The sequence below is a fragment of the Monodelphis domestica genome, chromosome 3 (genome assembly GCF_027887165.1).
Source record: "Monodelphis domestica isolate mMonDom1 chromosome 3, mMonDom1.pri, whole genome shotgun sequence".
Lineage (NCBI taxonomy): Eukaryota > Metazoa > Chordata > Mammalia > Didelphimorphia > Didelphidae > Monodelphis > Monodelphis domestica.
In genome coordinates this window covers 417,200,347-417,213,523 of record NC_077229.1, presented here as the reverse complement: position 1 = coordinate 417,213,523, position 13,177 = coordinate 417,200,347, and the positions used below count along the sequence as shown (strand labels likewise).

General features: G+C 40.0%; 1 protein-coding gene and 1 long non-coding RNA gene across 3 annotated transcripts in view; one reads left to right on the top strand and one right to left on the bottom strand.

Moving 5' to 3' along the window:
• Positions 1-13,177, top strand: part of LOC130458486 (uncharacterized) — a 147,231-nt gene that overhangs the window by 62,102 nt on the left and 71,952 nt on the right. The window lies entirely within an intron of this gene.
• The window catches only part of SLC14A2 (solute carrier family 14 member 2), a 72,130-nt gene continuing 60,535 nt past the window's right edge, over positions 1,583-13,177 (bottom strand). For both annotated transcript variants that reach the window (XM_056824377.1, XM_056824376.1), the window contains 4 exons: positions 12,082-12,229; positions 11,189-11,323; positions 6,278-6,327; positions 1,583-3,331 (listed from right to left, as the gene is read on the bottom strand). In XM_056824377.1, the coding sequence (XP_056680355.1) occupies positions 3,131-3,331; positions 6,278-6,327; positions 11,189-11,323; positions 12,082-12,229 (534 nt within the window). In that variant the 3' untranslated portion in view covers positions 1,583-3,130. The remainder of the gene's footprint in view (positions 3,332-6,277; positions 6,328-11,188; positions 11,324-12,081; positions 12,230-13,177) is intronic.

Below are 13,177 nucleotides of genomic sequence, written 5' to 3'. Positions count from 1 at the left end.
GCACCCTTTTTGCAAATCGCAAGATTAGTGGAGCCTGTTGATTGGATTGGGCATGCCTTCCCACCCCACTGAGATGATAACTGTTTGCTTTGGTATCTTAGATGGAGATGCCACATACCCAAGCTCTTTTATCTCAGCCATCAGGAACCTACTTGCTAACCTTGAGCAAATCCCTCATGTCTGGCAAAAAGAGAAGGGTAAAACACTGAAAGTAATTCATCATTTAAACATTCAACACAAGGAGGAAAATGTCTTCAAGAGGACTTTTTCTTCTTAAGCCAGCCCAATTACAACTCTCTGGTGTAAAACCCTTGATGTGAATTGCTTCCCAGTTCAGAACTTGGGGGCAGAGGAATGAGCAAGAACCTTCTAGTGGGCTGCTTGGACATTGACCTGTACCTACAGAGCGCAGTAATGCAATATGGGACTCCACTGGCTGCCAGGTTTAATTATTTGTTCAAAGGTTCAGAAGGAAGCTTTCCTAGCTGGAAGGGGTATTTCTAGTGACGTGCTCAAGTAGTCAGAAGATGCTAGATTTAGAGTTGAAAGGGATCTCAGAGACTGGCTTAATGCCCTCATTTCACAGATGAGGAAACTGAGGTCTGCAGAGGCTTGCCCAAGGTCACACAGGAAGTGACAGAGGGATGATCTGGACTTAGATTCTCTGACATGGGAGCCAGCTTTTCTCTTTTCACCATACCATGAATTAATCAATGAATAAAATGCTTGCTGATTGATGCATACAGCCAGCTGTATCTTATCTGGAAGAGAAGGAGTTCTTTTTTGGACCAGATGCATGCAATCAGGGATCTGAGCATGCAAGGAGATGGGGTGATTAAAATTGAGCTTCCTAAGGAAAGGAAACAGCAGATGTGTGGAGGTTTGCTCATTTTCCCAAAGGAGATTTGTGTGCAGTCACTCCATATCAAATTTAGAAAAGCAAGAACACATCCTTAGAATTCATGAAACAATTAATTTTATTTATTCTGTAAAGCCTTAAGTGCCCATTGAATACATTTTAAAAAAGCAATAACAGAATGGTGATTGCAGCAGAAATGAGCACACTGCATCCTGGGGTGCGTTCCCCCAGAAAGCTTCTGCCCCACTGGGGGGGGGTCTTTTCCGGCTTTGGCCCTTGCTTCATTCTTTAAACTGACCAAAGTGGGAGGCGCCCAGGAGGGCCAGCTGAGGCAGTCACGCGGGAGAGATAGCACAGGTGCAGACTGTTTTCCTACCCATGTGTGTTGGGTGATGAGGAGGTGAGGAGGAAGTTGAAGCCATTAGCCTTACAAAAAGGATTTGGGTGATTTATGAGCCACTTGCCCAACAGGAAGTACATTACTCTTGGGTCTGGGGCTGGCACTGCACCTAGGATTGTTCTGGGAAATCTTGGGCTCCCCCACCCTGTGTGATAAGCCCAGAGAGGAGGGAGGTGACCAAGGAGTGAGTCTCTAATTCTAGGGTTTGAGAAGGATGAATTATTCCAGCTCCAGGCTGTTGTTGATCAGTTGTATCCAACTCTTTGGGACCCCATTTAGGATTTTTTTTTTTTTTTTGGCAAAGCTACTTGAGTGCTTTGCCATTTCCTTCTCCACTCTGTCCCCATTTTACAGACAAGGAACTGAGGCAAATAGGGGTTAAGTGGAAGCCAGATTTGAATTTAGATCTTCCTGACTCCAGGCCATGTGCTCTATCTATTGTACCACCTGATTGCCCAAATTGCAGGTTTTTAAATAAAGCACCTATAATTAAAAGAGAAAACTAGCCTTTTTCCACAAAAATATTCTCTTGTGTCCAAGACTAATTTCCAAGTTTTCAGCCAGCTGTCAGGTGTCCTCAGGCTAGCCTCTCTTTCTCTTTGACATTTAAAAATCGTTGGGGGGGGGGGGGCAGCTAGGTAGCTCAGTGGATCAAGAGCCAGATCTAGAGACAGGAGGTCCTGGGTTTAAATCTGGCCTCAGACACTTCCAGCTGTGTGACCCTGGGCAAGTCACTTGACCCCCATTGCCTAGCCCTTACCATTCTTCTGCCTTGGAACCAATATATATAGTATTGATTCCAAGATGGAAGGTAAGGGTTTAAAAAAAAAAAAAGCTTTGGAAAAAGCCTGAAACAGGTAAAGTTTAAATGAGAGAGTCTAGTCTTTTGGAAAACCTACTTTTCTCCTTGACTGGGTTTTTAAGACAGATAAACTGGGGATGGTTCTTCCTTTGTTCCCAGAGGCCTTGGCTTTAGACAACAGGTTCCTTTGTGAATTTGAAATATGATTCAATTGACAGAAAATGCAATCCCAGGACACTGATTCCAGAACCCCAGCCACGGAACAAACAAACCTGCTTGCACAATCAGTGTTCCAGCCTTGGGTTAATAGAACAGCCACGGCTTTAAAAAGCTCCTACAATTTGACAGGTATTATTTTTATTGCTTGGATATTATAAATCTTCTTTTTCATTGTGGCTCAAAGCCCTCCCATTTTGGACAAGGCTGACATTTTGGCATTATAGAAAAGCTTAGGATCAGAACACTTTAGGACTTGGGAAGACCTCAGAAGGCATCTGGGCCAGTGGCTTTTATTCCACAGAGGAAGAACTTGAAGCCCAGAGAAGTTGGAATTGGCCAGAAGTCACACAGTAGGGTTTTGGCAGAGCAGGGACTGGAAGCCACATTTACTGATTTTCCAACCTAGTGTCCTACGTACTTCTCTGAATCAGGGAGACGAGGCTTTTGGTCATCTCCTAGTGACCCAATTACTCCCACTGATGTTCATTATTAGATTAAAAACCAAAACAAAACTGGCTCATTTCCTCCTTGGGGTTCTTATACTGCAGGACACGGTTTACATTTTAAAGCTTGATTTTTCTAGGAGTGGTAAAGGAATTTCCCCGAACGGAACTCTTTAAAGTCTAGTATGTAGCCTACAGAAGGTGTAAATAACAGTGCTCTAAGGATTACGTATCACATAAATTACAATGACTTGTTTCTCTGACGATGATTAGTAATGAAGGTAACTGATGGATTGCTTGCTGCAGAGGATCATGGAATGGCCACGAGGAGTGGGGTCATGGGCGTTCCCTAGGAAAAGCTCTGGCTCTGGACGATGAGGGGCTGCACGTGGTCCTGGCATGGCAGCTTAGGAAACGACGTAGGCTTGATATTTGGTCATGATGGAGGCCCTCCGGTTCCTTTCCTGAGACAAGTAGTAGAGTCGGTTGGCTTCCGGGTAGGTGACTTTGTTGAGTGGTAACTTGTAGATGGCCGAGTTGTTGGTGGTCAGTAATAGGAAGGTGAGTGCTGAGAGACAGAAGGGCCAGGTACACGGAGGCAATCCAAACTGGAGAGGGGAGACAGGGAAAGAAAGAGTCAGGCTATTGTCGTTGACTTTCATGCTTCCATAGACGAACCCTGGAGCTACATGGATCAAAAGCGACATCATTCCCGCCCTCAAGGAGCTTACGTGGGGAGGGGAAAGGAGGCAAGCGCACAAGTGGTTTTAAGCGATAGTATGACTAAATGACGGAACACGGAGTAGTGGGCAGGGGCCAGGCTTTCCGGCAGGGAGATGTGGGGTTTGAGGGTTGCTTCTGGCACCTGCGGGGCTTTGGTATCTTGGGCAAGTCTATTTAAAAAAAAATGACAATCATCTAAAAATATTTTAAATTCGGAATTCTTTTCCTCCCTCCTGCTCCTCCACTATCCTCCAAAAGGCAAGCAATTTGATTTGATTATACATGTGAGGTCATGTTTCCATATTATCCATGTAGGAAAAGAAAAGATGATCAATTATAAAGAAAAACATTCTTTAAAAGTATATTTCGACACACAAAAAACCATTTACTTGATCGCATGGGTTGTTGGGGATATGACTGGGGATGCAGACTCTAAAGGTCACCCCAGTGCAAATATCAATAATATGGAAATAGGTCTTGGTCAATGACACATGTAAAACCCAGTGGAACTGTGTGGGCTGGGGAGAGGGGAAGAAAAGGACATGATTCTTGTAACCACAGAAAAATATTCTAAATTAATTAGTTAAATAAAAAATTTCAATTAAAAAAGTAGGTTTTAATTTGCACTTAGGGTTCATCAATTCTCTCTCTCTAAGTAGATAACATTTTTCATCATGGGTCTTTGGAATTGTCTTGGATTGTTTTTATTTTGTTTTATTTTGTTTTATTTTATTTTTTAGCAACAAGGGTCTTTAATCAAGGCAAAGGGATTATAATACAGGATGCCACATAGTGCCATAGTGCCCAAAAAGGAGTGAAGAGCAGGACTTAAACCTTTTTTTTCCTTATATCTTTATTAAATCAGTTAATAAATATTCACTGTAGAAAAGTTAACATTGAGGATTTTAATAAAACCAAAATAGACTTTTTTTTTTACACAATATGTATTTAGCAGCAAACTACTTTTGAGGTTTCCATTTTCTGCTGTTTTTAAGATAGTGTAAATGGGGGTAGCTGGGTAGTTCAGTGGATTGAGAACCAGGCCTAAAGGTAGAAGGTCCTGGGTTCAAATCTGGTCTTAGACACTTCCCATCTGTGTGACCCTGGGCAAGTCATTTAACTCCTGTTGCCTCTCCCTGACCATGCTTCTCAGTAATCCCTTCTACAACATCCCAGATTGTATTCGAACATTCTTAGTGATGAGCAGTTCACTCACTGCCAAGGTAGATTGTTCCATTGTTGGACAGTTCTGAAGGGGAGGAATTATTTTTAATGTTGAAACAAACTGTTCCTTCACTAAGGTATTTCATGAGGGAGGCAGAATCTTTTTTATTTTTAGGTCTTAAAATCAATACCATATATAATAATTATACTACATATAAGGGGTTAGGTGACTTGCCCAGGGTCACACAGCTAGGAAAGTGTCTGAGGCCAGATTTGAACCTAGGACCTCCTGTCTCTAAGCCTGGCCCTAAATCATCTGAGCTGCCCAGCTGACCCCCAGATGCAGTCTTCAAAGAATCTGAGAAGATAGATTGGGATTGGGATATGAAGAGGCAGGACCCTCACAGAGAATAGTAAAGTGCTTGCCAGCAGCCCAGGTAACACTTGAAGTTTGTCCTTGCCATGAAGGGGAGGGAGAGACTGTTACCTGGTTCTCTGAACCAATGCCCAAGGGTCTGGCATTTGCCAGGTTGTCTTTGCCCAAAATGGCGGTGGGGATCTTTGGGCTTTGGCTTTACCTCCATGACTTTATTTCAACATTTGGGGCTCAAGTGGAGAAAACTGATTGCAATTTCTTCTCTCACATCATTTGGTTTGGTTAGCTATGGACTAGTTGTAGTAGGGTCATTCCATCTCTCTTGGGCCTTAGTTGCCTCTCCCAGGAAGCCTTCTTGGATTCCTCCAGATCTCCCTTTTCTGAAAACCCATAGTAGCGCTGCCTAACATCTGTGTGCATGTACATACATACACCTACCGGAGACACTTATAAATTTGGGGAGAGAATAGAAAACATGAGAGAGCCGCAAGAATACAGCTCAGAAGTATAAAGGGGAATTTGAGAGGGGTAGCTAGGTGGCCCAATAGAATGAGACTTGGGTCTAGAGAGACAGGAGGTCTTGGGTTCCAAATTGACCTCAGATAATTTTTAACTGTGTGACCTTGGGCAAGTCAATTAACCCCCATTGCCTAACTTTTACTGCTCCTCTGTTTTGGAATCAATACATAATATTGATTCTAAGGGAAGGGAAAGGCTTAAAAAATAAAATAAATAAAAGGCATTGGAGACCTGGAAGGCATTCTGGGATCTGTAGTTCAGAAGAACAAAAATGTTCTTCCCAGATTTGCAAGAGATTGGGAAGGAATGATTTTTTCCCCCCAAAAGTACAAATCTCAGAAGAAATTTAGGTCTTGAACTCCTGTTACAGAAGGCTACAGAAATAATGACAAATTCATTCAGATTTACCCTACTTTAAACACACCCAATAAAGGCAAGTTTTTATTTATGAAAAAGACAAATTAGGGGGTAACTAAATTAAGGAATGGACAGTCATGAATTGCTCTGCAAAAGAATTTCCTTCTGGATTCTTTTTAAATAGGTGGGTCTGGGAGTATTTAAAACGACGGGCACGCTGTGTTTAAAAAGGAGTCTGACTAGCCCACAATTCCATTAGGCGATCAGCCATGTCCACTGTGTAGAGGGCACCCCAGTCTGCAAGTGCCAGAGATGTGTGTGGGAGCAAGGACAGCTGAGGAGAGAGAGAAGGGGGGAAAGCCAAAGGGGTTATAGAGAGCACGCTTTAAAGGGGAGGACGGTCACATCAGCTTACCACAGATAACATGTTGGCCAGGGCAGCTCCCAAGTAGGCTGCAAACAGTGCTGAAAGAAGAGAAGAATGGGAAAGTGATGAGTAAATGTTGAACTGCCTGTGGCCTCAGCCTTTGAACAGGGCTTCCTGATGGGTGCAAAGGCCAACGTTGGCTCTTATTGTACTGTGCTGATGGAACTTGGAGAGAATGGTCCTCACCAGGTTTCTGACCAAACCTTCTCATCTTACATATGAAGAAACTGAGGCTCTAGGAGGACTAAGGCTTAGACTTGCCCCAAGTCCCACAGCTAAACTAGAATTCAAACCTAAGTTTTCTGACTGGGAATCTAGTTCTTTATCGTTATATTTGCTTTATTTCTCTTGCTAAGACCAAAAAAAAAAGAAGGGGAAAATTTTTCATTGCTTGGCACCTTTGAAAAGCATTATATTCCACAGGAAAAAATTGGCTTAGAAGTCATATATACTTTTTTTAAAAGGTCCCAAATCCAGCAGTGAGAATGTCCTTAGGTTTTACTATTTTGTATTATTAGCAGGCATTTTTATTTATTATTATTCTTTAAAAAATTTTATTTTAAAAATATTTTCCCATGTTTATATGATTCATTTTCTCTCCGTCCCCTCTTCCTTCCCCTCCTCCCAGGGCTGACAAGCAATTCCACTGGGTTATACATGTGTTATCACTTGATATCTATTCCCATATTATTCATTTTAATAATAGAATAATCTTTTAAAACCAAAACCTCAAGTCATATAAACAAGTGATAAATCATCTGTTTTTCTTCTGCATTTCTCCTCCCACAGTTCTTTTTCTCTTTGTGGATAACATTCTTTCTCCTAAATCCCTTGGGATTGTCCTGGATCAGTTCATTGCTATCAGTAGCAAAGTCCACTACACTGGATAGTTTCACAATGTTTCACTTTCTGTGTACAATGTTCTCTTGGTTCTAGCAGGCATTTTTAACAACTTAAACTGTAAATGAAAATTTTACCCTGTGGCAAGGGCTGCCAAGAACTCCTAGGGTTCTCAGCCAGAAACCTTCCCTAGGAACCATTAATAAAATTTATATGCATATACGTGTGTGTGCTTATGTATATTAGTAATATTTGTAATACACACTGTGATTTACTAATATATTTATTACTATAATGCAATGTATAACACATTAAAATGCATCAAGGTGGCACAGTACATAGAGTGCCAGGCAGAATTCAAATTCAGTCTCAAACATGTTGCTGGGTGACTCTGAGGAAGTCACTTTACCTGGGTTGCCTCAGTTTCCTCATCTGTAAAATGAGCTGGAGAAGGAAATGGCAAGCCACTCCTGTGGCTTTACCAAGAAAACCCCAGTTGAGATCACAGAGTTGGACATGACTGAACCATAACAACAATAGAGCTCTTGCTGGACCCATGCCTTGACAAACTGTAAAGCAGTTAGGAAGCTGTGATTGTATCCCGTTTTGTGATTTCCTTGTCATTTGGTGACTGCACCCCCTTTCCCCAAGACTTGCAGGGGCTCTTTAGGCAGTAGCTATATTTCAGTATTCTTTAAACAGCCCATTAGATCATATTCCTCCTTTAATTTCTGTGTTTACAGGCAATGCTCCCTGCGTACAGTCCAAGGAACCAGGTCTTTTGGGTTGTTAATTTCCAGTGTTCCGTCTTTCTTTCCCTCCCTCTTTTTTTTAATCAGAGAAAGGAAATTGATGCGGCACAAATAGCCAGTTACTTTAAAGATGAAGAATCTTTGGAGTACTGTCCAGGCAGGCTTTATGAAGTTTGAATGCTGCACTTCCAAGTGTGAATATGTTCTGGGACAGGCATGTTAAAGACTTTTTAAATGACTAGCCAATAAATTAACTGGATATATGGGGCTCAGTTTCAAGTCATTGCTCTGACCTACTTAAACAATTCATGGAGAAAGGTTATTTGCTTCAGACTTGAGGGAAAGCCCGGATCAAAGCTTTTATATCATGTGGAACTAGACTTTAGATGATTCTTTAAACTTAGATGGTCCTAAGAACCCTCAATTATAGAATGTTAAGGTTGGAAGAAGCCTTAGAAAGCTCAAACTCTCATTTTATAATGAGGAAATGATGACCCAGAGAGGGAAAACAAATCATTACATTCTATAATGGGTAGTGGTGGTTAGAACTAGAACCTAGATCTACATGGTAAAGTGGAAAGAACTTAGAAGACCCAAATGCAAATCCTGGCTTCGTCACTTATCTCTGTGATGCTGGAGAAATTATTTCTCGGGGCTTCATTGTCTTCACCTGCAAAATGGAGATGTTGGGCTAAATGATCTCTTGGATCCCTTTTCTTCTTCTTTGACAATCCCATGATCTCCTGATGCCCCAGCCCCAGATTCTTTCTATTGTGCTTTATTGCCAAACATTTATTTTTACTCCAACTCTAAGGAGAACAAGAATGGTGAGGTGGGGAGGAGTCATAACTTGAGGTCACAGTATTGCTTAGCATCTCTTGTTCAGCCCAGGATGTAGACATTTGGTTGTAACAAATCAGGGCTGCTAATAAAGAGGTTTGTCTTTGTAGCTTCCTTATTCATAAAGGAAAACTTCCAATTTTCAGAGAATTGTGGTTTGAATTAGAATGCTTTCTGGGATGATGTGATTCATAGTTTCCTTTGAAGTCTGTGGGGATATCATGCACTGTTTGATTCAAGAGAAGTGAAGGGAAAAAGAAGAGGTGATGAATGAATAAATTCTGTCTGGATTGGAGAAGAAAGGTCATCCTGTTGCTATTTTATGCCCTGAAAGCTTGGTGTAATCTGCTCTGTTAGAGAATAGAATTTTCTATCCTGTGGATCCTTTTTTCATTAACCTCAGAGGGTGTTAGTGACTAGAAATTCCAGGAAAACCCTCCTGATCATCAGAGCAATTCAACCATGGTGCTGGCTGCCTTGGAAGACAGTAATTGTCATTATGAATGTTTAGGCAGCGACTACGTGGATTATAGACTAATTTACTAGATTTTTAGACATGAGGAGACTCATCTTCCTCATCTATAAAATGAGAAAGTTGGATCAGATCAAGGGGTCTCAACTTTTTGTTTGTTTGTTTGTGTTATGGCTCCCTTTGGCAGTTTAGGGAATTCTAAGGCCCTCCTCTTAGAATCACGGATTAAGAAAAAAAGATATTAATAAAATTTTAAACAGTTTAAAAAATAGTTGAAGGGAATGCTTAATTTCAACTAGAAGTTAGTGGAAATAATGTATTTTTTTTTCCCTCAATCATCTTGGGTAGTGTCTGAAGTCTCCAGGTTAACCCTTTGGACTAGATGATTGCTGAAGCCTAGAAAGGCTAAGTGAATGTACCAAAATCACAGAGATAGTGACAAAGTCAGAATGAAGTCCAGGTCACCTGAATCTTGACCTAGTGCTTTTTATCCCATTACTCTGATGTCTGTCAACTCTGGCTACTAGCTAACCATGTAGCCACTGGACAAATAAATCAGAAAGAAAAGGAATGTTTGAAACCTCTAAACCAAACAGAAGGAACATCTTAAATTTGAATCAGGCTTTACAGTTTATAAAAACAAAGCAAACTACCAAAGAACATATGGATCAAAGAACAAATTATAGAGACAGTAGTTAAGTTCTTCAAAGAAAATTGTAACATTGAGATAACATACTGAAATCTTTGAGAGGCAATTAAATTAATTTTAGAGTTATTTTTATATCTTAAAAGGCTTTCATCAACAAAAAGAATGAACATTTCTCTAAAAAGTTCAATTAAACACAAATTTTAAATTCTAAAAATCAAAGAAAAAATTAAGAGAAAAAGAAAAACTCATTGAATTAAAAATAAAAGTGTCAGTTCATTTAAAATGGAAAATACAAATTATTAGTTAATTTGCCTCAAAAGGAGAGAAAAACCAAATGATTGAGTGGAAAAAGGAGAAGGGAAATTCAAAACAGTTGAAGAGAAAATAAGTTGTTGTCCATTTGTGTCTGACTTTTCGTGTCCCCATGGACCACAGCATAGTGGTGAGAATATTGTGATGATTTTTAGCCATCAAATCACCCACTACTATTTTTTCCCCTTCCAAAATGCTGTTGGGCTCCTGGGTAAATATAGTGTTTGGTCCTCAAGTGAGGACTCTGGATCTGTGATGGCAGCAGACCCATTAAATGCTTATGTACCAGTATAACTTGTTTCGTATATTTTGTACCTCAATTTTATAAACTGAATCACATTTTCCAGGAGCTAAAGGAGTTTGTTCTATAAAGCAATGGTAACAGGAATTGTGTGTGTGTGTGTGTGTGTGTGTGTGTGTGTGTGTGTGTGTTTGTGTGAGAAGAATCACTTTGTAAAGCAAATAATTTTTCCTTGAAAGAACTTTTGTGTAAATTAGGAATGCCATAAATCAGATTTGTTCAAATAATCCAAATTTATATAGCATCTTGAGGTCTGAAAAGTGCTTTCCTCATATAGGTAGGTAGGAAAGAATTGTTATTCTCATTTTGCAGAGAAGGAAATTAAATTATTTAAAGGCCAAATAACTTGTTCATGATAGAATTTTACAAGTGGCCTCTTGACTTTTATTGCTTGGTTGTTTCAGTCCTGTCCAATTCTTCATGATCCCATTTAGGGTTTTCTTGGCAAAAATACTAGAGTGGTTTATCATTTCCTTCTCTAGCACATTTTACAGATGAAGAAACTGAGGCAATGTCTTGTTCAGGTTCACATAGCTAGTAAGCGTCTGAAGTCAGATTTGAACTCCTGAAGATGAGTCTTCCTGACTCCTGGTCCAGTCTTCCATCCACTATGTCACCCAGCTACCTAGCCTCTTGTCCCCAAGTCTATTATTCTCTCCACAATCCCATGCTTGAACTGACACACACAGATTCCCACTTCAGATCCAAAGGGAATTAGTTTTCAGATACGTACCACAGGTGATTGCCAGGAGGTGTGTCTGCCAGGTGATGACATAGAACATTCCTCCTATGGCTATGCAGGCCAGCGTACTGTTGAAGCCCCACAGGCCAAAGTAGATGGAATCAAAAGGTGTTGCCAAAGTAAGGGCTGTAAAAAAAAGCCAGCCATATTTATATCCCCACTACATTAAGGGCAACATTAGAAAAAAAAGCAGCCTCACTGAGCAATTTCCTTTTTTTCTTGCCCATCTTCTTTAGCACATTCTAGTTAGTCATCCCTGGGAGAACTTAGGTGTGGGATTTTATTCAGGATAAAAGCATTCAAAGGATAGTAATTAACAGTGGACTCAGGGGTGAAATGATATGACTCACAGTAAGCCCTGGCATTAGCATACAGTAACATTTCAGATCACAGGGAAGGCTTTTTGGTTCTCAGAAGACTTGTTCTATCTATAAAATTATATATACATATATATACATTGAATTAAATATATAAATATAATACTTATATTTAATAATGTTAATTATCCAATAAATATTATTTATTTATTATTACAATATTTACTATTTAAAATATATAATAAATATATAAATATATATATAAAGATTCCTTTAATGCTGATAAGGACTTCCTTTCCTTAAAAAAAAGCTTTAAATAAGAAATAGTACACCAACTTTTAATTAAATGAAATCATAAATGACTGATTTGTATTCAAAATGAGGACAGGGCAGGGTTAGACAGTGTGAGGGCTGGGATCCTGAAGTAGAAAACCTGACGGTGTTATCTGAGAGCAAATGTCCAAAGAAACTAGAAGCTATCACTGACGTGGCATTTTTGTTCAGGGGATGCCTCGGGTACCAATATTCTCAGTGGCCAATGCTGATGAGTGAACAATGGGACCATACCTGCTAACATCCCCATGGTAGATCCAATCGCAGCATGCAAGCAAATAAGCGGTGAAGAGATGAAAAGGGCTACGAGGAAAATGCCGCCAGTCCAGGGGTTATCACAGCCGTATACCTGGCCAATTCCAACAGGAATGGCTCTTAGCAGCTGTAAGGACCATACAATAACATGCTGATTAAGGAGGTAGATGATAGAGATAAACAGAATTACCACACAGCGAGGGAGGATCCACAATATAAAGGAAATTTTACTAAACTGGAAGTTACAAGGGCTGGTTCTGACTTTCCCACCAAAGAACCTGCTCAAAATTAAAGCGTTAGAGCTGAAAGGAGTTTCATGCTATTTTCTCCAACACCTTTGTTTTATAGATGATGAACTCTGATAATGAAATAACTTGTCTATAGCTGAATAGCAAATAGTAGAGCTCCATCTAGGGAAGAGGTCATCCTACTGCTGGTGGCTGTTGTCTCCAACTGTGATGTGAATATCCAATACTTCTTTTTTTCTTTAACTGTACTAATAACCTTGTTTTTTTTTTTGCTTTTATATCATATGAATTTCCCAGTCTGTCCCCCACTTTTCCTACTCCCAGAAAATTCTCTCTTATGAAAAAAATAAAAATTACAGGGGAAAAAAGATCAGCAAGTCTAATCAACATGTCAAAAAAGAAGTCGAATGTTACATGCAGTCTTGTTCTACAACAATGAACCTCCATGTCTATAAAGAAGCAGGAGGAGCTGTCTCCCATCTCGTCTTTGGAGCTAAGCTCCAAATAATAATTTGCTAGCAATCTACCTCAATTGTCATTGTGGCTGTTCTTCCCACATACATTGCTGTGGTCATTGTCAGTACCATTTTCCTGGTTCTACTCGTATCACTTTGCATCAGTTCATGGGGCTTGTCATACTTTCTTGTATTCTTCATAATATTCTACCACATGAATGGATTCCAGTTTGTGAAGCTGTTCATTCCCAAATCATAGAATCTGAGGATTAAAGGTCTAGAACTCAAAGGGATTTCAGAAACTATTTTGCCCAATGCCTTCATTTGGTAGATGAGTACCTGAGGCCAAGAGAGGTGACATCTTGATGGCTG